Source organism: Dermacentor variabilis, chromosome 9 (assembly GCF_050947875.1).
Source record: "Dermacentor variabilis isolate Ectoservices chromosome 9, ASM5094787v1, whole genome shotgun sequence".
Classification (NCBI taxonomy): Eukaryota; Metazoa; Arthropoda; class Arachnida; order Ixodida; family Ixodidae; genus Dermacentor; species Dermacentor variabilis.
In genome coordinates, this window is record NC_134576.1 from 151,248,119 (window position 1) to 151,274,737 (window position 26,619).

At 44.2% G+C, this 26,619-nt stretch overlaps 2 protein-coding genes and 1 long non-coding RNA gene across 17 annotated transcripts; all 3 read left to right on the forward strand.

Moving 5' to 3' along the window:
- Positions 1–26: 26 nt before the first annotated feature.
- LOC142557836 (uncharacterized) lies at positions 27–2,827 on the forward strand. 8 transcript variants are annotated; one of them, XM_075670023.1, is made up of 5 exons: positions 27–321; positions 453–702; positions 1,476–1,510; positions 2,310–2,384; positions 2,451–2,827. In XM_075670023.1, the coding sequence occupies exons 2-5, from the start codon at positions 564–566 to the stop codon at positions 2,499–2,501; spliced, it is 300 nt and encodes a 99-aa protein (XP_075526138.1). In that variant the 5' UTR covers positions 27–321; positions 453–563; the 3' UTR covers positions 2,502–2,827. The 8 variants fall into 8 exon arrangements, 6 of the variants coding, with proteins under 6 accessions (XP_075526138.1, XP_075526137.1, XP_075526141.1 ...); XM_075670022.1 differs by having other exon boundaries at positions 27–702; XM_075670026.1 differs by having other exon boundaries at positions 27–635.
- Positions 2,828–10,625: 7,798 nt separating this feature from the next.
- LOC142557837 (uncharacterized) lies at positions 10,626–13,426 on the forward strand. Of its 8 annotated transcripts, XM_075670030.1 has the most exons (5): positions 10,626–10,920; positions 11,052–11,301; positions 12,075–12,109; positions 12,909–12,983; positions 13,050–13,426. In XM_075670030.1, the coding sequence occupies exons 2-5, from the start codon at positions 11,163–11,165 to the stop codon at positions 13,098–13,100; spliced, it is 300 nt and encodes a 99-aa protein (XP_075526145.1). In that variant the 5' UTR covers positions 10,626–10,920; positions 11,052–11,162; the 3' UTR covers positions 13,101–13,426. The 8 variants fall into 8 exon arrangements, 6 of the variants coding, with proteins under 6 accessions (XP_075526145.1, XP_075526144.1, XP_075526148.1 ...); XM_075670029.1 differs by having other exon boundaries at positions 10,626–11,301; XM_075670033.1 differs by having other exon boundaries at positions 10,626–11,234.
- A 7,231-nt stretch (positions 13,427–20,657) lies between these two features.
- Positions 20,658–26,007, forward strand: LOC142557838 (uncharacterized). Its single transcript, XR_012822869.1, has 2 exons — positions 20,658–20,782; positions 25,869–26,007. It is a non-coding gene; the product is annotated as an uncharacterized LOC142557838 (long non-coding RNA).
- The last annotated feature ends 612 nt before the right edge of the window (positions 26,008–26,619 follow it).

Sequence of the window (26,619 nt, forward strand, 5' to 3'; positions counted from 1 at the left end):
AGAGCTGAAAGCAAGTACACGTCACCTTATGCTTTCTCATATAAAAACGCATACCTGATGGCTTTATGAAGGTGGTACGTTAATATTAAGTTTACAGAAAGCGATCGCTAAGTCCGCGACTTATGTAAATCACGATGTACGCATTCTTGCAATAAAGGATGACGCGAATTTCGGTTTCGAATCTGTTTTTTGGATGCGTAGTAGTTTCGTACAGTTTAGGTTTGACATGCGATCGCGCGTCGACATCGGACGCTATGGCACACACACTCGTGCCTTGTGTGCCACCGAAGCCCCGAAGTGCTCTGGCATATACCTTCACATGTAAGTAAACAAATGTATCTCCTTGTTGAGAATATCACGCGAGTAGGCAGCTCTTGTGGTGCATCACAATCGTTTGAGAAGCGTCACAGTAGAGCATTTTTCTACATGCGGAGCGGTGTTTTTATTTGCAGGTTTCCCTTCAGTAGGAAATTGCTGGACAGGCGGACCAGCGCACCGGAATTGTACTGGCGAAGCCGCAAGCAACTCAAAGAATCTGTTTAATTGTTGCACTTTGAACAATCATGCTTCTACAAAGGCCACAGCAGACAAACAGCCTGATGCCGAGTATTTCTGTGCCACGAAGTAATCAAGAGGCGAGTGCCGAATGCGGACGAAATCGAGTGCATCGAGACTTAGAACGGCAGAAAGCTCAGCTACTTGGTAAGGATTCATTATGCAAAACAGAGGTGAGGCGTGCAGACAGGACACAAGAGTAGAGAAGTGGGCGGCGCTCGTGTTGTTTGCTTGTAAATACTCTACTCTTGTGTCCTGTCTGCACGCCTCACCTCCGTTTTGCATAACGAGTGCATCAACCCACATATTAATAGCGTAGGCGTTTTATTAACTGTGCAATATTTTCAACACTTCCTGGCATGCCATTTCATATGGAATATCTTTTCTGGTCACAAATTTGTGCAGCGAATCTATTTGCATGATTGACTCCGGGCATGCGGGAACGTTGACTTGCACTTGATGCTGAGTCTTTTACATATATCCATAAACTGAAGATATGCACATCAGATCCCTGCGAGCATTTTGGAAATTCAATTATTTTAGACAACAGGCACATATGCAATACTGACATAATCCCGAGTACCACTAAGCAGCTGGGACACATTTTTGTTGACCATACTCGCAGGTAAAATAAGTAGATCATGTGGACAGCTCCAGCTCATTCTCCTTAAATCAGTGTATACAAGGGGTATGCAAAGATAATTTTTTTCTCGCGCACCGATTATTTTGCTGTATAAGCAAGAGAACCCACCACGTTAGTGTAACGTATCTTGCACATCACACTAATATGTGCTTTAATTTACCAAGTGAGATGAGTTACTTTTATGGCTCATTCAGTCATATCACACTGCAAGCTGCATTCATCAATCTTCAATTGGATTTTGCAAATGTTTAATGAAACATGTTTCCCTTTTATGCAGATATGCAATGGCAAGCCCTTCCGTGTGTTCCAAAGGTAAAATTTAAGCTCTAAATTAAAGAAGACATTTTTAGTCAGAAACAAGCAAAAATGGTGAATGCAGAGTATCGAAGCCCAAGGTACAGAAATTATGAGAAGTGTCGAATGATTTTAAGGAAAGAGTCATATTTGAAAATGCAAGACTCTTTAGTGGAGGTCAAGTAAGTCAATATAGGTAGAATACTCTGCAAAATTATGCGAGTGAGGGGATGTCAAACAATGGGTCAGGAAATGCGTTGTTTTTCTGCAAAACAAAAGCTGATTGCCATTACATAAGTCATTTTAGCATCATGAGACTGGTGCTTGATAAATTCAGAAATAAACCAAAAAACAAGACAAGCAAAAATAAAAAAACTATTTAATGATGCTCTCTCCACAGTGGGAAATAAAAACAAACACATCACATCTAATGTGGACATATCAGACGTCTTGTGAAACACTAAAGGAAAAATTCAGTTTCGAGCTATGGAACTTGGCGCATAGTTGTGGGGGGCCTTGCACTAATAGTGATAGTTACCACTGCATTTAGAAATTGAAAGCATTCGTGCAGACAAGGATGATTCTTTATATTTTCGGCTACCACTTCAAATGCCTCCACCAAGTGTTACAATGCTGCACGCAGCCATACTAAGGATCTCGCAGCAACACCTGCAGGTAAAAAGCAGAAGCAGTCAAAGTCCTGGTGTGTACTGGACACTATGTTTGAAAATTTTTGGGCAAGAAGAGTGCAAGAAGCAGACATAACTGCATTGATTTCAATAATTTCCCATTTGAATGGCCTTTTCTTTTTGCTTAGACAATGCCTACGCCTACTCACAGCAGCTCCCTCATACAGACTCCGCAAGCCAAGAGGCCGTGGAGGCAAATGCAGGTAAGAGGCAAGAAGCAATAGCACTGGTATCGACATTCATCTAATTTCTTTTTTTCTTTCGTTTAGGCAGCCAGCACACCTCGAACAGCCACCTTGACTGGGGGTGTGTCACCCTAGTCGCCAAGGAAACATTTGAGGGAAAGCGGCAGGCAACGTGAACAGCCACTTCTCCATGTAAACGATACCCTTTCTCTTGGATGACTCCTTCGCCACGCCAGCACACTTGTGCACAAAGATGCCGTGGAGGCACGTGCAGGTCAGAGGCAAGAAGCAGTGGCACTGGTGTCGACATTCACCCAATTTCTTTTTCTTACACTGAGGCAGCCAGCACACCTCAAACAGCCACCTTGACTACGGGTGTGTCAGTAGATTCCTGTTGTACATATGCTCATAATAAAGTTCAGTAAACTTGAACTTGATAATAAACTTGAAGGCAAATGGGACATTGATGCATTGTATTTTTGAACATTTATTGTACACATACAATATATGTTACACTTTGCAGTGCTGCAGAGCGTATTTTGAAGCTTCCCCCTATATTTTGCACCTTTAATTACGTATGTGTTGTGTGGCCCTCAATGCAGTTCATGTTGTAGCAGCTGCTTTGTCGGTGTATCGCACATTGGCTTAAGCTCGTGATATCCACATACTTCTCTCACATATACAAAATAAAGTTCTATGTAGTCCTCAGTGTTACAACAAAAAATGAAAGTAAACAATCCAATCGTGGAATTGTGTTTAATACAGTGATTCCTATGACAGTTACTGACAAGTTGACAACTTGAACTGGTCAATTGGTCCATAGCCTCCTCTATTTTTCAAAAATAAAGGAGGCTATGGATCCGTCATGGCAAGGAATTGTATGTATACATAAAAAGAGGGGGGTATGTGTGTGTGTGTGTGTAGTAGGGGGTATAGGATTAGGGCGGTACGAAAAAATGTACCAACACCGTCCTCTAGACCCATTGCGTTAAGGTACCGTAACAAAGCGTATTATGCATAAAGTTCACACAACCAACTCTGATATTACTGCACACGCCAGGCGACGCGAGCTACATTTGTCATGACGCATTCGCGACTGCACCGGATGCCCTCCATATTATTCTCTTTAATCGTGCACACTGCACCGAGGCAAAAGAAATATGATGGGCGCAGGTGCCTTTAAGGTATCTCGACCTTGCGAGGCTCTGCTGCGCGTGCCAGGGGAGCTGTCCGTGCGAACACTTCCTGGCACACACCTGCCTCGGCGGCCCCAACCTACGTACCGTTCTGCTTCGAGCTTTGATCCCCCCACTGTCCCTTGGGTGCCCTGGAGTTCCTGCGCCGCCTGCTTTATTATTATCTCAGGTGCTCTCCTGAGACTTCCGTTTGTAGGTTACATGTGCCCTACCCCAACTGGATCAGTGCTTATAATAATAAAAAAGCCCGAGCTATCGTCGCGACGATAGATCGCGAAAGCGGCTTTTGCAACATACCGCGCCCGTGCGAAGAGAATTAAGGAACGCCAACGAGGAATCTGACCACAGCTTAGAGCTCGTAACCTCGTCGAGTGACACTCCTGCAACAGGCGTGACCGCTGAAAACCGCATACCACCGGAAACTTCAACAGGATCATCCCTCGGTTGCATAACTGCCACCTGTACGGCCAACATGGACCACACCCGCACCGTCCCGCAACATAGAATAAAGAACCAACTTATAAAGCCCAAACACACGGCTGCACGCACACATCTCGACAGTACAAGCGAGATGCCATGCTGCTACGCTGCTACTGTTGCCGGATTAAAACTGACTACTGTCACCAAGTCTAGCAAGCGTCTCAGGAGCTGGCAACCTCGGCGCGTAGCAACATGGCGGCGCTCTTGCGGTTCCCGATTTCAATGCATGGGCCCTATGGGTAGCTTGTCCTCTAGAGTCAGTATAGTAACTCTATGGGCCAGGAAACACATCGATACCAAGGCTGTCGGTGGTTAATCAAGTACAAAAACCTTGACGCTATGACTAAAAACCAGCTTCAACAAAAAATTTTTAAAAAATCAACTGCCTATTTGCCAGAGGTAAAAAAACATCCTTAGACACATCGATTGTTTATGTCAATGGTTTGTGTAACGTAAAAAATTCAGCATGTTCAGCGCCCCTAGCAGAAAAAGCACCAATTAAAGTATTCGACCAAATTACAGTAGCTCCACTTGCGCGCTTACGCTGAAACACGCCTCGATTGATTTTTCGCCCTCTGTGGCCATTTATTGAACTTGAGAGTGTGCGGGGCCGATAGTGGTACGAAAATAAGCAGCGGCAGCGCATGGAACTTAGTGGGGCGGACACCAGATGGCGCAGCTCAACCAGTAGGACTAGTAGGACCTTTAAGTGCGTACTTCTACTTGTCGTACAAAATCCCTCACGTGACCTGATCCTAGGTGCCTAGGGACAGCATCTTTAGGGATTTTTGAGATGGCGCGATCTTTCTATGGCGCGATGCTGGAGGCCCCGCACCACTACTGGAACTCCAGACCTGCACAGATATCCGGCTTCTATGGGAGCAGCTTGCGCCCACTTTCGTTCAACCGACGGCCGTAGGTGGCGCTTTTATAACCTGTTCGTCTGCTACGCGGTGGGCGGCTGTGCGGCGTTGTAATTATAGTACGGCAGCTGTTGTGTTGTGACGAACTGCTTCTCTAGTTCATGATTTTTGCTAACACAGTGATAGTGATGTCACAAGGCTTTGGTCGATCACTTGGCTCCAAAAGTTGACTGCCCGAACCTAAAGAATGTCGGAGCGTGTAGTCCGCTGCTCTCTAAAATAGCGTTAAATACCTGCTCCTAGTGCCTTTTTCAAGCAGAATATTATAAATAACATTGTGTATAGAGTTCGCAACGTACACAACAGTTTCATTGTACACGTTGTAAAATTCACTTCTGCGCTCTTTAGAAACTTGGAGCCACCGTAATGTTCGACGACAGAACGATTACCACTCATTTTAACTCTTAAAAGTTGTCCGTGAATGCGTCGCGAGTTCAAAAAGTTAATTGCGTACACAGCTTCACTGCGTACGTATCTTAAGCTGCCGCCGTACCACGCAGAAAAGCTAGCTTTACAGTTTGAAAAGAGTTCTGTGACACGATTTAATTAAGGCCTGCAGTGCAGCACATTTTAAAGCACTGGGATCGCTTGATTTTTTGCAAGCTTTCTACTGAGCTAGACATCCAACGATATTAAAAACAAGATATGCTCGCCTTTCCTTGAAACAGAATCGATCAACCTATTGCACATATCGGGCGGAGGACTTACTCGCGAATACTTTTACTATACTTTTACCAGATCATCTGCCTTTCACTACGGCACACAGCAGTAAATCCTAATATCATCTACGACATTAGGCTATCTGTAATCAGCTAAAAAAGCTAGATTATCCTATGAATCTTTTTTAAACAATTTTTTCAGCCCTTTAAGGAGGCTAGGAAAGGGAAAATTATGCCGTCGATCTAGCATTGCAGCTGCCACCTATGCTAGTTGTTTACATTTCTTGCACCGCTCCTCCTCCTCTAGTTTCACTATTCAAACGCTAAGCATTCGCAAATATGTTTTATTTTGTATATTTGTGAATTTATTCATTTACCGTCAATACAAGCGCTTGTGCCTGCCGAAATGGCAAGACAAGCGCTGAACAGATTGTAGAAGCAGACGACAGCGAACAGGTTATAACTAGCGCCACGCTGCTCGTATGTTCTTTTCCTAGCGGCAAAAGGGGCGAACTAGACCAGGCGTGCTGGAGGAGGGAGATCTGTGCAAGTCTGGAGTTCAGTAGGTCGGGCCCGCAGGCTCTCAAGTTCAAGGAATGGCCACATAGGGCGAAAAAATCGCCCGCGCGCCGCTGCTACTAAACACGCATAGTAGAACAGCTCAAGAAATTCCCGAGTTAGTTTCAATATCTCCCGCTAGGGGCGCCGTAATAAGCGCAATTCGACCGAATAAAGGCTGTTTCACATGCTGCGACTGCAACGACGAAAATCGGTGCTGTCGCACGCGTCGCAATGCGATTTTTAGAGGTCTCATTTCACATGATTGCGATTTCAACACGGAGGCAGGAAACTAAGGAGAGGCCCTACCCACTCCGCGCGCTAGGAGAAAAGTGTGGCGGAAATGACGTAGTAGGTTCTCATTTTTTTGGTTTTTTTTTTAGCTGTATGGTCACGCTTCACGGAGCCACGCTTTTTGGGTTACAATGGCGGCGTTGTTAGGGGCCACCTGCGCGTGCGGCGCTGCGCCAGCGCCGCTGATTTGCTTTTGCTTGTGTAGTTTTTTTTTAGTTTTCCAAACCGCCGCCGCGAACAGTGGCGCTAGTGCTGACCCCCACCACCCCCACCTTTACCCCCACCTACCCCCAACCCCGTGGCCGGCCGCACGCACGGGCAGCAAGCATTTTCAGCGAGAGCACGGAAGGACGCAAACGCACGCGCGCAAAACAGTCGATTAGCTGAGTGCTTGGTGATCTGTTGGTGCCGCTAGGTCTTGATTCCCAGATTCTATTTCAGTGACACTGTGATTCCCAGCGCCGTGGGCGCCGGCTTTCGCGTTTGCGGCTTCTTCATGCACGGTGGGCGGGTTTGCGTTAGTCACCGTGTCTTGTTGCGCTGTGTTACCTGCACCGTGCTCTGCCGGATGTTGCTGTGGCCATGTGTGACAGGAGGAACACATGGCCGTGAAATGAACGCGCATATGTAACGCTGTACATAATGTACCGCGCCACGGCACTGACAACGGACGAAGGAATATCCGCGGGAAATTTTGCCTTCACTTCAGCGGAATCATGCTAACGTGCCATCGCAGACCGAAACCGATGCGCTTCAGAATCTGTAAAGTGAACGCCTTGCAGGTCAGTGATTCCTGCTTTTGACAGCGCATGTTGCATTTGCGGCACGTAGAACGTGCGTTATTCAAGAATGCATAATCCTAGTTTCAGAACTACGTGTTCAGTAACAACTTGCTTTTGTGCATATTAAAACACGTGTTGCTCAACTGTTGTTGTTTCTCGCATTACTCGCGACAGCGCCGACTCTTTAAGGCAGAGCACGTTCGAGGGTCATGCACACCTGCACATGTGTACCACACACTCTAAGAACAGTTTACACCCTTTGGCTTGCCCCTTCTGCCACACAAAAATAATCGTCACCTGCCTTGATGCGTTTCCTTTCTTTATCGCTGCAAGCCCGGAACTTTCCAGTGACGAGCGGCACGCGCGTTATCAGAAGGGGCACTCCAAAGGGTGTAAACTGTTCTATGCTGATAACGCGCGTGCCATCCGTTACTGGAAAGTTCCGGGCTCGCAGCGATAAAGAAAGGAAACGCATCAAGGCAGATGACGATTATCTTTGTGTGGCAGAAGGGGCAAGCCAAAGGGTGTAAACTGTTCTTAGAGTGCAATTAATATACACGTGCTGATAGAGATTTACCCAGAATATGTGCATTTTGCTGCCCTCGACATCGACATTTTCACAAGCTGCACGCCTGCTTTATACCAACATGTAGTGTTTGATGACCTAGATTGGCACGTCGATGTGTACAGTAGCCGTTAAAGCGCTGCATTCATGTAACGGCGCACCATACAGAGAAGCACACGGGTCTACTAAAAAAAAAAAACTAAATAAAACCAGTACTGTACAAAACTATTTGGAAGGCATTCATATGACATGTACAAGTGGAAGTGAAATTTCAAAGTGCACAAAGAGCAAGAAATGCACAGTCCTCGCGAGCAAGACCGTATGAGAGCCCCAAGCCCAAGCAGAGAAAAGCAAGTAGAAGGCAGCGATAAAGGGGACCTTTTTTTAAAAAACACGCAAGAGCTGGGTAGCGGCCGGTACCTGCGGTTAATGAGAACAGTTCAGTTGGTTGGCATTATATTTAAGGAATGTTTATTTTCATAAAAGCCGGTAAATGCAGCCGATTCGACCTCACGGCACAATTTGCGAAGTTCATTATGAACTTCTTTTAACATGGGTTCGGCAACGGCCACGCAATGAGACATCGCGATTGTTTAGTACTGCTGCGGAGCGAGCGCACGCGCTCCGCGCGCGAAAACACGCGCAGCGCGGCGTGGTTTCGCGAAAGATGTAAACAAGAGAGGAGGGTGGCCCAAAAGGCGGAGCATCGCCATGAGCAACGCCAACTTCCGGCTTCACTTTTGCTTCACAAAGAGTGACGTCAGGGCCTCTTAGTTTCCTTCCTCCGTGGATTTCAATATATAGTATGTACTCTATGTAACTCTATGTACTAGAATGGGGGGAGTGGGTCCAGCGGAGGCCCCGACAAGCGGCTAGAGTGAAGCAAAAAAACATTGAAATTTGCGGTGGCGCTGCAGTCGCCTTCTTCTGACGTTCCGGCCTATCCGGTGCCTCGACGGCCCGGCGGAACCACGCCTACCGATGGTGGTTACGGCCATAGAGTTTCCTACTATATGGTTACGGCGGCGCCTAGCTGTCGTCTGCTCGACGCGCCGCCGTCTCCTGAACACGCCGTCGTGCTTGTGTTTATTTCGTCATTTTCTCTCTAATTGATTTTTGTACCAGGTATGTAAAAAAAGAATACAATATAATTACTGCTTTGCCATGAATTGAGGTTCCTCGCTTCCGTCAAACGATGTCGTCTGCACGATATCTACGCGCGCAGACGGCCCTCGCATATGTGTTATGGTTTGTCTCGTAACTCGGCGACGTGGCACAGCGTTCGAAGAATGAGAGGATGAGCGCACTTCGGCGAAAGAACTAGTGTTGTGTAGTGGGTTGCATAACCGTATACAGTAGACTGAAAGGTCAGGCCAAGCTCTCGCTCTTCGGAGTCCCTAAAGATGAAGAACGGCGACGCGTGCAGGAGCTCATTCTTCACCGCAACGACTCCATTCGTGAGCTGCACTTTGATCCAAAGTACATACTGAGGCATTATGTGCGTATCATTGAAGGCCAGGAAGTATCTACACAGCGTGGAAAGCCTGCGCTTCGGTCTGTTGCGGTACCCACAATCCTTTGCCGTATTTCCAGGATTATCTCTACGAGCAGCCTACACCCGAGCAGCCCACGCGAAAGAGAACGACCTCATATGCAACAGATGAAGGCCGGTCAACAAAGAGAACGCTCCCGCTCTCAGTTGAACGGTCATTCAGGTTGGAGGCATGTGTCAATGGAAACCTGCGCGAGCTCGAAGACATAGACAACCGATAACATGCTTCCTATATAAACAATGTGTTTTGCTTTATTCACCCAGAGGGTCTGGAAAACCAACTACACCTCAGGCGTATATGACGCACAAAAATAGGGAAGAAAAAGGCTATTCTGTAAATGTTTTCAAAACCCACAATTAACCTACAAAAAAAAATAATGTGCTGCACGTAAAGGATAATGTGACCCATATAGGCTCCCTAAATCTCAAATCGCTGCCGTTATTAGGGCATCGGGGAAATTTTGTTAGCATTCAATATATCGCCTTGAGAAAGGAAGAAAACAAAGGTTTACCAATTTTTATTTAACACCTAATTATGGCACACAGTTCATTAACTCCTGTAACTCATCCCATTACGGCACATGGTCCCCATTTCTTCGGAATATCAGCTATGAATTTCGTTTTCTCATGACACAGTGAAACAGGCACATAAGGTAAGGAAAGCAAACTGCAAACGCGATCCATCTGGCTGCGTGACTCCAGCTAATCCAGGTACGGTCATCCTCGAACGCAACTACAACGCTGCGCTCGACCGCGGCCGTGCTTTTTTTTTGGGGGGGGGGGGGGAGGGCACGCTCTTCGACCGGCGCCGCAGCGGCTTCCGCCAAGCGCGAGGCCGTGGCCTCCAGAAGAAGGCGATCGTGGCGCCCTCTGGATTTTCAGAAAAAAAATGCCTCAGCGCGGAGCCCTCGTTGGACCTAAAGCCCCTAGTGTTCCTGTATATGCTCCTCCCTGCGGGAGCATATACAGGAACACTAAAAGCTACTTCATCCACGCGCCACCGCCGCTCGGAAACGTGTATGGAGGGGCTTTAGTTGGACCATAGAGTTTCTCACAACATTACCTAGAGGGAAATCTGGCGCTGCTGCGCTGTGGTATGCATGGGAATGCCGGCATAGAGTTAGTAGAACAACTCTAGAGGAAAAGCTGGGCCGGAAAAGTGGGAACCTCTAGGGCGCCGCCCTGTTGCTACTGGTCAATGTGGCCAGCGCAATTACTATTGAAAGAGCTGAAAGCAAGTACACGTCACCTTATGCTTTCTCATATAAAAACGCATACCTGATGGCTTTATGAAGGTGGTACGTTAATATTAAGTTTACAGAAAGCGATCGCTAAGTCCGCGACTTATGTAAATCACGATGTACGCATTCTTGCAATAAAGGATGACGCGAATTTCGGTTTCGAATCTGTTTTTTGGATGCGTAGTAGTTTCGTACAGTTTAGGTTTGACATGCGATCGCGCGTCGACATCGGACGCTATGGCACACACACTCGTGCCTTGTGTGCCACCGAAGCCCCGAAGTGCTCTGGCATATACCTTCACATGTAAGTAAACAAATGTATCTCCTTGTTGAGAATATCACGCGAGTAGGCAGCTCTTGTGGTGCATCACAATCGTTTGAGAAGCGTCACAGTAGAGCATTTTTCTACATGCGGAGCGGTGTTTTTATTTGCAGGTTTCCCTTCAGTAGGAAATTGCTGGACAGGCGGACCAGCGCACCGGAATTGTACTGGCGAAGCCGCAAGCAACTCAAAGAATCTGTTTAATTGTTGCACTTTGAACAATCATGCTTCTACAAAGGCCACAGCAGACAAACAGCCTGATGCCGAGTATTTCTGTGCCACGAAGTAATCAAGAGGCGAGTGCCGAATGCGGACGAAATCGAGTGCATCGAGACTTAGAACGGCAGAAAGCTCAGCTACTTGGTAAGGATTCATTATGCAAAACAGAGGTGAGGCGTGCAGACAGGACACAAGAGTAGAGAAGTGGGCGGCGCTCGTGTTGTTTGCTTGTAAATACTCTACTCTTGTGTCCTGTCTGCACGCCTCACCTCCGTTTTGCATAACGAGTGCATCAACCCACATATTAATAGCGTAGGCGTTTTATTAACTGTGCAATATTTTCAACACTTCCTGGCATGCCATTTCATATGGAATATCTTTTCTGGTCACAAATTTGTGCAGCGAATCTATTTGCATGATTGACTCCGGGCATGCGGGAACGTTGACTTGCACTTGATGCTGAGTCTTTTACATATATCCATAAACTGAAGATATGCACATCAGATCCCTGCGAGCATTTTGGAAATTCAATTATTTTAGACAACAGGCACATATGCAATACTGACATAATCCCGAGTACCACTAAGCAGCTGGGACACATTTTTGTTGACCATACTCGCAGGTAAAATAAGTAGATCATGTGGACAGCTCCAGCTCATTCTCCTTAAATCAGTGTATACAAGGGGTATGCAAAGATAATTTTTTTCTCGCGCACCGATTATTTTGCTGTATAAGCAAGAGAACCCACCACGTTAGTGTAACGTATCTTGCACATCACACTAATATGTGCTTTAATTTACCAAGTGAGATGAGTTACTTTTATGGCTCATTCAGTCATATCACACTGCAAGCTGCATTCATCAATCTTCAATTGGATTTTGCAAATGTTTAATGAAACATGTTTCCCTTTTATGCAGATATGCAATGGCAAGCCCTTCCGTGTGTTCCAAAGGTAAAATTTAAGCTCTAAATTAAAGAAGACATTTTTAGTCAGAAACAAGCAAAAATGGTGAATGCAGAGTATCGAAGCCCAAGGTACAGAAATTATGAGAAGTGTCGAATGATTTTAAGGAAAGAGTCATATTTGAAAATGCAAGACTCTTTAGTGGAGGTCAAGTAAGTCAATATAGGTAGAATACTCTGCAAAATTATGCGAGTGAGGGGATGTCAAACAATGGGTCAGGAAATGCGTTGTTTTTCTGCAAAACAAAAGCTGATTGCCATTACATAAGTCATTTTAGCATCATGAGACTGGTGCTTGATAAATTCAGAAATAAACCAAAAAACAAGACAAGCAAAAATAAAAAAACTATTTAATGATGCTCTCTCCACAGTGGGAAATAAAAACAAACACATCACATCTAATGTGGACATATCAGACGTCTTGTGAAACACTAAAGGAAAAATTCAGTTTCGAGCTATGGAACTTGGCGCATAGTTGTGGGGGGCCTTGCACTAATAGTGATAGTTACCACTGCATTTAGAAATTGAAAGCATTCGTGCAGACAAGGATGATTCTTTATATTTTCGGCTACCACTTCAAATGCCTCCACCAAGTGTTACAATGCTGCACGCAGCCATACTAAGGATCTCGCAGCAACACCTGCAGGTAAAAAGCAGAAGCAGTCAAAGTCCTGGTGTGTACTGGACACTATGTTTGAAAATTTTTGGGCAAGAAGAGTGCAAGAAGCAGACATAACTGCATTGATTTCAATAATTTCCCATTTGAATGGCCTTTTCTTTTTGCTTAGACAATGCCTACGCCTACTCACAGCAGCTCCCTCATACAGACTCCGCAAGCCAAGAGGCCGTGGAGGCAAATGCAGGTAAGAGGCAAGAAGCAATAGCACTGGTATCGACATTCATCTAATTTCTTTTTTTCTTTCGTTTAGGCAGCCAGCACACCTCGAACAGCCACCTTGACTGGGGGTGTGTCACCCTAGTCGCCAAGGAAACATTTGAGGGAAAGCGGCAGGCAACGTGAACAGCCACTTCTCCATGTAAACGATACCCTTTCTCTTGGATGACTCCTTCGCCACGCCAGCACACTTGTGCACAAAGATGCCGTGGAGGCACGTGCAGGTCAGAGGCAAGAAGCAGTGGCACTGGTGTCGACATTCACCCAATTTCTTTTTCTTACACTGAGGCAGCCAGCACACCTCAAACAGCCACCTTGACTACGGGTGTGTCAGTAGATTCCTGTTGTACATATGCTCATAATAAAGTTCAGTAAACTTGAACTTGATAATAAACTTGAAGGCAAATGGGACATTGATGCATTGTATTTTTGAACATTTATTGTACACATACAATATATGTTACACTTTGCAGTGCTGCAGAGCGTATTTTGAAGCTTCCCCCTATATTTTGCACCTTTAATTACGTATGTGTTGTGTGGCCCTCAATGCAGTTCATGTTGTAGCAGCTGCTTTGTCGGTGTATCGCACATTGGCTTAAGCTCGTGATATCCACATACTTCTCTCACATATACAAAATAAAGTTCTATGTAGTCCTCAGTGTTACAACAAAAAATGAAAGTAAACAATCCAATCGTGGAATTGTGTTTAATACAGTGATTCCTATGACAGTTACTGACAAGTTGACAACTTGAACTGGTCAATTGGTCCATAGCCTCCTCTATTTTTCAAAAATAAAGGAGGCTATGGATCCGTCATGGCAAGGAATTGTATGTATACATAAAAAGAGGGGGGTATGTGTGTGTGTGTGTGTAGTAGGGGGTATAGGATTAGGGCGGTACGAAAAAATGTACCAACACCGTCCTCTAGACCCATTGCGTTAAGGTACCGTAACAAAGCGTATTATGCATAAAGTTCACACAACCAACTCTGATATTACTGCACACGCCAGGCGACGCGAGCTACATTTGTCATGACGCATTCGCGACTGCACCGGATGCCCTCCATATTATTCTCTTTAATCGTGCACACTGCACCGAGGCAAAAGAAATATGATGGGCGCAGGTGCCTTTAAGGTATCTCGACCTTGCGAGGCTCTGCTGCGCGTGCCAGGGGAGCTGTCCGTGCGAACACTTCCTGGCACACACCTGCCTCGGCGGCCCCAACCTACGTACCGTTCTGCTTCGAGCTTTGATCCCCCCACTGTCCCTTGGGTGCCCTGGAGTTCCTGCGCCGCCTGCTTTATTATTATCTCAGGTGCTCTCCTGAGACTTCCGTTTGTAGGTTACATGTGCCCTACCCCAACTGGATCAGTGCTTATAATAATAAAAAAGCCCGAGCTATCGTCGCGACGATAGATCGCGAAAGCGGCTTTTGCAACATACCGCGCCCGTGCGAAGAGAATTAAGGAACGCCAACGAGGAATCTGACCACAGCTTAGAGCTCGTAACCTCGTCGAGTGACACTCCTGCAACAGGCGTGACCGCTGAAAACCGCATACCACCGGAAACTTCAACAGGATCATCCCTCGGTTGCATAACTGCCACCTGTACGGCCAACATGGACCACACCCGCACCGTCCCGCAACATAGAATAAAGAACCAACTTATAAAGCCCAAACACACGGCTGCACGCACACATCTCGACAGTACAAGCGAGATGCCATGCTGCTACGCTGCTACTGTTGCCGGATTAAAACTGACTACTGTCACCAAGTCTAGCAAGCGTCTCAGGAGCTGGCAACCTCGGCGCGTAGCAACATGGCGGCGCTCTTGCGGTTCCCGATTTCAATGCATGGGCCCTATGGGTAGCTTGTCCTCTAGAGTCAGTATAGTAACTCTATGAATGCCGGTATATTATGGATTCGGATTGGCATCGTTCTCGTAGAGACAGGACACCTTGAAGACGCGCTTGGCAAATACCATTCCGTGTGTCGTAATGATTCATTTTCTACTAAAACAACACGTGAAAAGCTGTTTTGGTTTTATTATTACGCGAAAACATGTTTTGTTTAACTATGAGAGCTTGTTATTGTGTGTACGATTACATGTTACGTAAAAAGTATCAGCGGGCCGCTAAAGTTGGAGGACAGACGACAAGGTTCGCGCTCGCTTCGAAACAGTTGGTCGTCTGTTCTTGCTTTTCTTCGCTTGGTCATGCATCGTGGGTGAGTAAAGATGTAATATGCGTGAATGGAAACATTTTATGAAGATTTTACTTTGAGAACGCGTTATTTGCGTAGCCATATCCACGTTTTAGACGAAGCCTCTTACAACGTCTGCCAACACGAGCCTCGCAGACACATATACCGTCATTCCCATGACGGCACGGTGCCCCCTTGAGAAACTCCCATAGACGGTGGCGCCAGATTACCCTCTAGGTGTTATGGTGAGAAACTCTATGAGTTGCACAGTTGGACCCTGGTTGGACCCACTCTCCGAATCTAGTACACTCTAGTCACGCACCGAAGAAAATGGCGGAATGTCCAGAATAGCACCCCAAGAGGGAAATGTGGCGCTAGTGTCTACGGGGGCACTCATGAGCGTTGCCTCAACCATATATAGAGTTTTCTACAATCGGCGCGCACGCGCAAGCATACCCGACTCGCGCACAGGTAGGAAACTCTATGGTCTCAACCTCTCAACCCTTAGAGTTTCCTATAGAATTTTTTGTAGGAATCTTTATGCTTCGATCAACCTACATGGGAATGATGGGAAGTACAGGCTTCGGATTGACTTCAGTCTTTAGACTAGTGGCGTTTGCTTGCGGCTCAGTAAACGAATATTATCGCGTAGAATCTAATCTTATTTCTGCAGTATGTTATATAATGTACAACACGCTACAGGGTGATTCCACGAGAGATCAACACAGGTAAAAAAAATCATATTTTAGATTTCATTGAATATTTTATATTTTATGCGCATATCACGCGGTAGCACAAAAGTGAACGAGGCTTCTTTTCCAAATGAATATTTTAGGAGAAAAAAAATAACGAGCTTCTTCAGTGTGGAGGTGCCTATTTCATGCACAAGGCATTTTCACAAATTCACAACGATGTGAAATACAACATGTTACAAATACAAAGAATACATTCGTGTGTGCAAAACGCAGACGTAAAGAAGGGTCAGTTAGCACTGCTTGAGGTTTCCGTGCAAAACGGAAGTGTATTAGAAAAATTATTTAATTTGCTACAGTCTTCAAAAGTTGCTATATTTACGATTTTTTATCAACTAAACTAATCTATGTAGCCTTTTGAAATCTGCTGGACTACGAGACCTTAACCTATTCAACAATTGTGCTGAATATTCTTGCTATATCAGAAATTACTATTTCTACAATGCGCCTCAAATTTGAAGTTTTGTCAAAAATGAACGCTATTTAAAAATCAAAATAAAAAAAAACCATCGTAAATTTTTCTCAAATTCTCGCAAACAACTGTTCTCAGGCTCGTGAAAAAGAATATTAAAAAACATGTTGCATTATTTTGTTTATAATCACAATACAGGCGGTAGAAATGAGAGCTTTGCCAGAATGCAGCAAGGTGCTAAGAGAAAGAGACATCGGGGTAGAAAGAGCGTACATAAGGCTCTGACTTGCCTAAACTTGACCGTAAATGGATGTTCTCGGCAGAGTCCTAACAAAAAGGATGTAGTATCCGTTTCGATTGATGGTAACAGACAGTATGCTGCCAAGATGTTCATGACCCGCTCGGTACGGGAGACAACCAATCCGGATACATCTATTGGGCTCTCAAAGTTTTATTCTCTCCGGTCAAAATAAGTTCTTCTCACTCCACAACAAGAAGTGTGCCTTTGCATGTATTGCGCCAATGCCACACAGTGTGTTTCCGCGCTAGAAGAACTCACTGAAGGTGCCTACACCATTACCCACCTCAAAGAACTATGTCTTTGCACCTCGTGCACCCACGACTGATTGTTTCCGGGGCGATTGTGATTATTGTGCAAATGAGGATGCTTTAACTACTACAACTTTGGGAATCCCTGAAGAGACAGGTAAACTATGCGGTATGGGAAAATGGCGACCTCGTCAAAAAGACAGCACAGGCTACTGCCTTTCTGCAGGAGCTTGGTGTATGGCTTGTCAAGTGGATCACCCATGATTACATAAGGGCCATTCAAGCATCAGCAATGCACGACGCCAAACGGAACCAACAGCACGGATTCCGTGTCTTTCACTTTGACTTTGCAGAGAAAACAGCTGTTGTACTGAACGAGGTACAATCGTACCATTTGCACAAAAAAACAGGTCTCGCTATTTATATGTGTCGTCACGAGTAGAGGATCCACTCAATGTTTTGCTGTCATCAGTTATGACGTATGTCATGATGCTGCACACGCTTACTTTGCACTAGAAAAAGTCTATGAGTGCATGAAGGAAGAACTTCAGCTTGACAAACATGTTACATACATGTCTGATGGCGCCAGTAGCCATTTCAAAAACAAGTATCAGCTTTACGAGCTGTCACAGAAGGAGCACGCGTCAACGAAGTGGCTTTTTTCGGCCACAGGACATGGGAAAAACGCTTGCGATGGTGTTGGTGGCTTAGTAAAGCACCAAGCCTCGCTCTACTCTCTCAGAGCAGACAGCACTACAGTCATTAGGTCAGCTTCTGAAATGGTGGCGCAAATGACCGCAACGCTGAAAAACGTAAAACTGCTCTATGCAGATGCGGACGAAGTAGAGAACTTTCGCGGCCTCAAACAGAACCAGTGGTAACCTTTGCCACGTGTTCCAGGCATACGGTCTTGGCACATTTGGTTAAGCGAGCCTGATACCACCAATTTCGATCGCGTGGTATTAGTGTATCGCACTGCTGCAGGTAATTGGAAAAGGATCAAGCCTTTCTCAACGTATACATCGGCTATGCTCGAAGTTCCTTGTGCCCTCTCCCTGCCGCCATGCTAGAGCACTTCAATGCGGCATATGAGGATCATCAACAAGTGTACACTTACGGGTCAGTAAGTCAACAGGCAAGCAACTGTGCCACTGCGTATTGGATTCTCTTCATTAGAACTGCGTGATCTGGCCCTCTGGATCAGTTTGTCCTATAGAAAATTGCGGAAAGAGCTGCCAGTACTGCAGCGCTTCGTAACCTGAGGACGTGTTCTCAGCACGCTATCATCGTTTAGCATTCGTCAGTGGTGCTTCAACAACTATCCCATGCATTGTATACCAACAAGTTTGGCCGAGAGTTCATCTGGTCCTGCCAATACTTCAATGAAGAAATAAATGCTCTAGTTGAGGCTTTGCACAGAAGGCAATTTCTTCATGAGTGCACGGAACAGGTAATAGTCCCAAAATACCCAAGTATCTGAAAGAGGAAGTGTCGTGAACATTGAACTTTCCGACAAGTGGTGATCCTTAAGACTGTGAACATTTAATTATATAGTTATCTAACAGTTCCTTTTTTTCTTTTTCTTCAGAGACGGTAAAATAAACAATCGCTGGCACTATCTGCCAGCTAACCCTGCCTTAGCAAACACCGTCGCCACTCCCACCACCGCCTCTTAGGTTGTATAATGACGTTCATGTGATGATCAATACGACATTTTTAGAATTTACCTGCCGTACATTCTGTTACCTCTGTACATTCATACAGAGTTAACCGTTAATTCTGTAGCGCACAAAGAAATGCAAACCTACATTAACAGAAGGCACAAATTATCTACGCTTCAAGGTGCACACACTTGCTGTTAAATAAAATGAGCCACGTAATGGTTATGTTGACGCTTCTGTATTCCCATTCAAGCGAATAAGTAGTATACTAACGCACTTTTATGCAGAAGAATTAATTATAAGGTCGAAACTGCCTTTACGTAGCAATTACTGTCAAGTTTAGGCAAGTCAGAGCCTCATGCACGCTCTTTCTGCCCCTATGTCCCTTTTTCTTAGCACCTTGCTGCATTCTGGCAAAGCTCTCATTTCTACCACCTGTATTGTGATTACATACAAAATAATGCAACATGTTATTTAATATTCCTTTTCACGTGCCTGAGAACAGTTGTTTGCGAGATTTTGAGAAAAATTTACGATGTTTTTTTATTTTGATTTTTAAATAGCGTTCATTTTTGTCAACACTTCAAATTTGAGGCGAATTTTAGAAATTGTAATTTGTGATACAGCAAGAATATTCAGCCCAATTGCTCAATAGGTTAAGGCCTCGCAGTCCAGCAAATTTCAAAAGGCTACATGGATTGGTTTAGTCGATAAAAAATTGTAAGTATAGCAACTTTTGAAGATTGTAGCAAATTAAGGAATTTTTCTAAAACACTTCCGTTTTGAACGGAAGCCTCAAACAGTGCTAGCTGACCCTTCTTTACGTCTACACTTTGCACACAAGAATGTATTCTTTGTATCTGTAATATATTGTATTTCACATCGTTGTGAACTTGTGAAAATGCCTTGTGCATGAAATAGGCACCTCCACACTGAAGAAGCTCGTTATTTTTTTCCTCCTAAAATATTCATTTGGAAAAGAAGCCTCGTTCACTTTAGTGCTACCGAGTGATATGTGCATAAAATATAAAATATTAAATGAAATCTAAAATATGAATATTTTGACCCGTGTTGATCTCTCGTGGAATCACCCTACATAAGCTTTCTATGACTTTGAGATGGAAGCACGGTTCACTATGGTTTATCCGGGTTATCCGGGTTTATCAACAGGGCACACCAGGATATATGCATTCTTGTGCGATTCTGTTCCCGATTATTGCCAGAGAATAATTATTTTTAATTTTTGAAACAGCAACAACCGTGCATGTACTTATATAAGAATGCTCAAGTATTTATGGAAATAAAAATGTTGTATTGTGACAAAGTGTTGCGCCTTTGAGCGGAATGCTGCAAGTGTCGTCTGCGAGGACACCCGCTCGCTGCAAACGCGAGACTTTTCTCGCAGACGACAGGCACTTGTGAACTCTCTCGCTCTTTCGAAAGGCTGCGGCGGCTGTCACGATTGCTGAACGTCTTCAAGTACTTTTAAGCACATCTGCTGCAGTGCTAGCTAGGATGCTAGCGACCTCCTACGAATATATATATACTTCATCATATTTTATACTGACGTACCGCTTCCGAAGCGTTATGGCGCGGCTTTGCCCTTACCAATCCCTTACCCATTTTGCGACAGTAGACTACAGCCAGGAAGCGGCAACCTTTCCTACCACAAGTAAGTTTGTGTTCTCAAAGTCCTAAACACGCATTTCACTGAGCACATAAACGAGCAATGCATAATGAAGCCCTCAATAAAATTTGATTGTAAAGCCAATAGAAGTACAACTGTCTATGTCATAGAGTTTCATATTAGTATACCTAGAGGCAAATCTAGCGCTGCGATCGTTCAACCATCATGGGAATGAAACCTGAACATCGCCCCCGAGTGCTCCGTGATCACTGCGCATGCGTGAGCTGAGAGAAGGTGAGAAAGGAGAACATCTCTTTTTCGCAGGATGTGACGTCACATTGTTGCTTGTTTTTACTTTTTTGAAAGAGCTACTCTCGAACGTAGATTAGCCATTGCCGTCGTGTCGGCTGCAACACGTTCTGCGCGCGCTTGGCGTGCTTTTGTGCGTGTCGAAAGCGTATAACGTGCGCGATATTCGTGCGAGCACAGTTCGACTTGAGCAATCGTGGGCTTGGACTCCGTGACATTTGCTTTCGTCATATGCGAGTTAGGGGCTTGCCGACAGGTAAACCGCCGCTTCACTTAGGTGAATACCTTGTTTTTCGTGGTCCTGAAATAAATAGCGCGTCGCTGCGATGGTGACTTCAATCGAGTGCGGCAATTGCTGCGCATTACGGGCGATTTAATTGCACAATACGTGCTGCATTATCGGTGCAGATAGACAAAACTTATCCTGTGAACCTTACTTTCGTCAGACAGTCGGTTAGATGTTTCGCTCTTATCCAGTGCACATTGCTTGATATCCACTAACGATCTGCTTCAAATATCGACGAAGTGTCTATTCATCGTGCAGATGTTTTTTTTTATTTATTTTTTATTCACACAACTAGCGATGGGCAGTAGCGTTACGGCCGTGAGTTTTCCTTTCGAGCAAACCTTTTGAAATTGAAGTTTTCGCTCATGTTCGCGAGATAGCAAATTTAAGTGTTACACCCGCTGCTGTATTTTTCGATTCCATGCGACCTAGATTTAAGCTGCCTCAGGTTGTATTAACGCGCGCAGAGGCTTTTCGAAAAATAGTTGTCACCTGAGAAATCAATGCAGTGTGCCAGTTCTTTTGGAATGGTGCTATTTGTGAAATTGATCATATTTCCCCTAGTCATGCTCAACTACTTACTGGTCAGATGCTTGAACTTCCGAAGAAGTATTTGTAAAGTTTCCCTTCCAACTCAGCGTTGTAACCGACGCTTCTCGGAAGTATGAGTGGTATTTGCCCCTGCAACACTGCCATGAGTTCAAGTTCAAATTGTGCCCACCGACTGTCTATCCATGTGCCACTAGAAAGCAAAGAACTCATTTCTCAATTGTCGCAACATTTCTTTTTCATTCCATCTTCAAGAAATTTGTTTACTTCTTTTCCTGGTCATTGTGGACTTGCACACATCGAAGTTTTGGATAGTTTGGCAAAAGCATTGCATAGTGGGCCTGTAGGTTTTTTTTTGTATTTAGCGCATTGCCCTTCTGACTGGACAAATTAAGTAACTGCATTACAAATATTTCACTTCCTTGGAATGTCTGTTCCATGTGCCTCATAACAGTACACGGTTGAATTTGGCACATATATATGCACCTTCATATGACCAAGTGTAGGTTTGTATTGCAATGGAAATAAGAACATGAGTGCTTCAATTGTCTTCATCACATTGCTGATGCCTTCAATGTGTGAAAATGGCTTGTAACAATATTGCTGCGTTTCATGTGAGGATATGGAGTAGAATAACTTTCTTCTTTTATGCTGAAGGTATTCACCCCTTTTGCCTGTTGGGCTTCAAATCTTGTAGAAAATGGTGTGAGCAGCCTGGGGTGTGCCTGAAGAGCAATGCTAGTTTGTGCATGATCATATTGTTGCTGCTGGGAAGATGACATCTTAGGCACATTTTTTTCATACAATTAACACAAATGTTTCCATCTTTCCCCTTGTGGCTCAATCGTAGTAGACCTGTTCGTTTTTCAGTTACTTTGTTGTTTATTTTTGTTACATATCAGTATTATGTACTATCAAGTTAGTGGGAATATAAAGCTATTTGATGTTGTATTCATGGAGAATCCTAGCCGATCCCTCGTCATGGGTATGTGCCATATGTCACAGGCAACAGTCATTCCAGTCTCTCTTCTTGTGGTAAAAGTATCCCAAAGCCTATTTTGTATGCTTGCAGATGAGTTGAGATTTACACATCAATGCCAGCTCACAATGCATCTAATACGGCAATCAGCCAGCCACCTACGCAGATGGAGAATTCTGCAGTTTCCAATCAAACTGTTTCTGTTGTCCTTGGCAGAGATGTTGATTGTACACAGAGGGAATATATTGTAGGACAATAAAAATAACTTGTCATGACAAGGGCAATATATGGTAGAAATTATAGTAGACTATGACCAGCATTAGCGCAAGCCCTGCGGTATCTAAAAAATGAGTAAAGTGCTGGTTTTCATATGCTATAGCTGCTGTGTGCATTAAGCTCGAAACTCCCTTCTTGGCAACATAACCCAGGAATGCCCACTCCAAACACTCTTGCACATGCACTTTGACAGCATCTGCTTTGATCTACCTAATTGCATATCAGTAAAGATGGGTCTAGTTCACTAAAGACTGACAATGCTGCATTCGTATGGAACCAAACTGTTCTCGAAAAGTTCTTGAAACCAGTCAAGCAGGTTTTTGAGAACTTTTAATCTGGCAAAATGACAAAATAAAAGTTATTTGAAATAAGTGATGCAATGCTAATGAGGTTTGGGCATTCATTTCAAGGTGCTTGGCCTTCATCATCTCTAATCATGGTGAACCTGCCAAATTGGCAAGGATCTTGAATGAATTCTTCACTAAGCCCAACTATTTTGTTGCTGCCCTATATTGTCTCTATAGGAAGAGTGCACAACAAAAATCTTGTGGCTTCCTGTTGTCATAACACCCTATAACTTCCTTAGATGTAGGGCCATTTGATATTCACCAATAAATGCTTACACAGGATTTAGATGATGCCTTTAAAGATGTGTCCCTCATGCTTACATGTAAAGGAGCACTGACATTAAACTCTTCGACTGAATTTTTTTATATTAATCTGGTTCCAAATGGCAGCTTTTATGACCACACCATGCCACTGAAAGCTGCATGTGCTTTGAGCGATTCTTAATGTGTGCTAAAACTTGCTTCACTAAATAAATTTTCTTATGACTCTTCTCAAACATCTAAATTAAAATTAATTTAATTCTAGTGTTGTATAAGTCACAACCACAATACGATTACGAGGCATGCCATAGTTGCGGACTCCGGCTTAACTTTAATCGCCTGAGGTGTTTAACATGCACCCACTCCCCGGTGTGCACCAAGACAGAAAGGAAAGACCAATGTTGTGCTGCATAGTGGTCCTAACATGCTCAGTTTTCAATGACCTAATAATGGCATGGCTTACTCATGAACAACTGCAGCATGCATCATTTGTTTGTGACCTACCATGCAATGTTGTCACCAGATTATGGGGCCACACTGCCTTTGGCACATGTTTAAATGTTGGCGTTAAGGATATATTTGTTGCGCATAGAAGGAATTTGACATTTTGTAGTGCAGTTAACTGAATGACAGCTACACACGCATAAGAGAAAAATTGTGCCAGGACTACTTAAACTCTGCAGTGTTTGAGTTTGACCAATTCTTGCGATTTTGCACATTTCGGATGACTGCAGGTCATTCATTACAGTTATACCAGCTTTTGTACTTTCTAGACATGCTGTTTGCCCCGGTTTTATACAGTGATCATAGATAGCCACACCACACCATGTTGGTAGAAGAATTCAGAATTTTAGTAAAATGGGGTTGCTCCATGTTGAGGTGCACCAGCATGTCATAGTAAACAGAAGCCAGAAGCAGCAGCATTTTAAGGTATTGTGCCGCACCATGTAAAGTCAAATTATTGTGCCCCCCTCCACTCTCGCTGGCAAAACCTGCTGGTGAAGCATTGCGAGCAAGCTTTCGAGGTACGCTGCGCTCTTTCCAAAACAGCGTCCGAGGCAGCCATCTATTTTGCCTACAGGACGAAAAGTCCCTGGCCAGGAGTGCATCGAACATACGGAAATAGCTGTCAATTGTGCTGCTGAACTTCTAGAGATTTATAGTTTTGACCTCAGGTTGCAGAACACAGCAATGCTATAGCAAGCAGTGTGGTGAAAGCTGTTTCACGGCTCTACCACGGCATAGCCAGCACTGCATGCATATACTATACACAAGCATGAGGTTTTAGCAGCAATGCTTAACAGTAAATTGTATTTGTACAACTTCACTCTGTCTTTAACACTGCCAGGCTTTAAAATACATGAGAAGAGGTCACTGTCTTTCATTTGATGTGTTTATACAAAAAAAGTGTGTGCATGGAAGGGGTTAAGGCTCCTTTGTCAAGCCAAAATGCTTCCTGGCATGATAAAGTGAAGCCTTGTGCATTTCAGTCTGCAGTTGCTCACTGCACTTTCGAAAGTGCAATCAGCACAAAGAGCACAGGAAAACACACAAGCAATGGTTCGGCAATTTATTTGAAACAAATGCAACTTTGTTTTACAAAAAGACCACATTCCAAAAAGCAACCACATGCTATGCAGACAATACAGCCAACTTATGTTAATTGTACAGATGTTAACATGCCCTGCCTTTATATGTGGAAATGTTTCAAGTCTCAAAGTGTGCCCCTACTTTGTAGCTTGTCCTTGGAGCAATGAATGATTCAAACAAATGCTAAATTTAGCACCATTGCCACACTGATAGAAGAAAACTACATATTAAATCTTGGAGAACAGAAAAAGGTGTATAGTAAACTTCCAATAATCTGACTCCGGTTAATTTAATTTTTTCAGTTAATTCGAACCTGGCCAACACCCATGCATTTCCATGGGATTAAACATTCATCATTTCGATCCTAAAACTGGCATTCGCCGGATAATGCGAACTTGACCAGACCCCAATAATGACCCCTTTTAGTGGCAGTGCATGTCTCAGTAGAGCTTAGGGGACAGTGAATGCATTAAACAAATGCCATCTCTCTGAAATGCCTATTTTTGACCCACCCAAGAAAGATTTTCAAGCAGTAACGGTAGCTGACAATGTCCGGTTGTGGTACTTACCTGATTCTAACGAACACTTTTTGTTTTCGAAGGACATTGAGACGAAAATTGCCTAGCTGTGCAATCGATTGCGAAACTAAAACCGTGGTTGTAGCATTCATATGCTTTACCACATATCATGGCTGTAATACGGCGAAGCTGGCTTTAGAAAATCGGCTGCCATTCTAAAAAATGAGGTACGCATAGGTTTCTACTTTGGTTTGGAGTTAAGTCACTTCTGCTTTAGTTTTATACTGTGGACAAATAGAAATTTGATGCACATTCGTTTCAGAGGCGCGTTACTCAAGCACATATTGCCAAATGAATCAACGGTGCTTCAGCAGGTTTTTGCATCTTAATTCGACCCGTCAGTCTCGTGAGGGTAGAATTAATGGAAGTTGATTGTATAAATTGTGTGATGAAGCACCAAGAAAGTTACCTTGCTCAGGTAGTGAAAAAGCATGGAAAAAGTGCTTCACACAACATCCACTGATGTTCTGTTGCAGATGCAAAAGCTGCCTCCTTTATCAGGAACAGAATAAATTCCTTTCGAAGGCAAAATAAAAAACAGAAAGAGAAGTCATCAACGCATTCCACATCCATCTTATTCAGTCTTTACAGTGTTGCTACATCACCATTTGCTTAGCCTCCTATGCCAAAAAAAATTGTCGAAAATAAAATGACCTGATTCCCATGTTTTTCACCATCCAAGCAGTGTTTACTGCCAATTATTACTGCTTTCTGTAACCTCACCTGTAAATACTGTATTTTAACCTGTATGTTAACACTGAGCTATACGATAAGCTTAGCGAAAGTTAAAAAAGAATACTGGATGTTCATTTCTGTTTTTTTAGATATAAGAAGGGGTGCTTAAAAGCGAGCCACATTTGCAAAATGCTTGAATAAACAGCAACTACCCCGGTCATGCGCTAGTTGTGGCCATGCTGTCCCTGCAAACTTTTTAATCTCATCCGCCCACCTAACTTTCTGCCGCCCCCTGCTACGCTTCCCCTCTCTTGGAATCCAGTCCATAACAATGACCATCCATTATCTTCCCACATTACATGCCCTGCCCAAGCCCATTTTTCTTGATTTCAAGTAAGATTTCATTAACTCGCGTTTGTTCCCTCACCCAATCTGCTCTCATCTTATCCCCTTAACGTTACACCCATCATTCTTCTTTCCATAGCTCGATGTGTCGTCCTCAGTTTAAGTAGAACCCTTTTTGTAAGCCTCCAGGTTTCTGCCCCGTAGGTG

Excerpts from the sequence above, each read along its gene's own strand:
- LOC142557837 (XM_075670028.1), top strand. The coding sequence starts at position 10,793 with ATGCGTAGTAGTTTCGTACAGTTTAGGTTTGACATGCGATCGCGCGTC. Across the intron at positions 10,921-12,074 it reads TCTGGCATATACCTTCACAT|ATATGCAATGGCAAGCCCTT; the intron begins GTAAGTAAACAA and ends CCTTTTATGCAG. Across the intron at positions 12,110-12,908 it reads CCCTTCCGTGTGTTCCAAAG|ACAATGCCTACGCCTACTCA; the intron begins GTAAAATTTAAG and ends CTTTTTGCTTAG.
- LOC142557836 (XM_075670021.1), top strand. The coding sequence starts at position 194 with ATGCGTAGTAGTTTCGTACAGTTTAGGTTTGACATGCGATCGCGCGTC. Across the intron at positions 322-1,475 it reads TCTGGCATATACCTTCACAT|ATATGCAATGGCAAGCCCTT; the intron begins GTAAGTAAACAA and ends CCTTTTATGCAG. Across the intron at positions 1,511-2,309 it reads CCCTTCCGTGTGTTCCAAAG|ACAATGCCTACGCCTACTCA; the intron begins GTAAAATTTAAG and ends CTTTTTGCTTAG.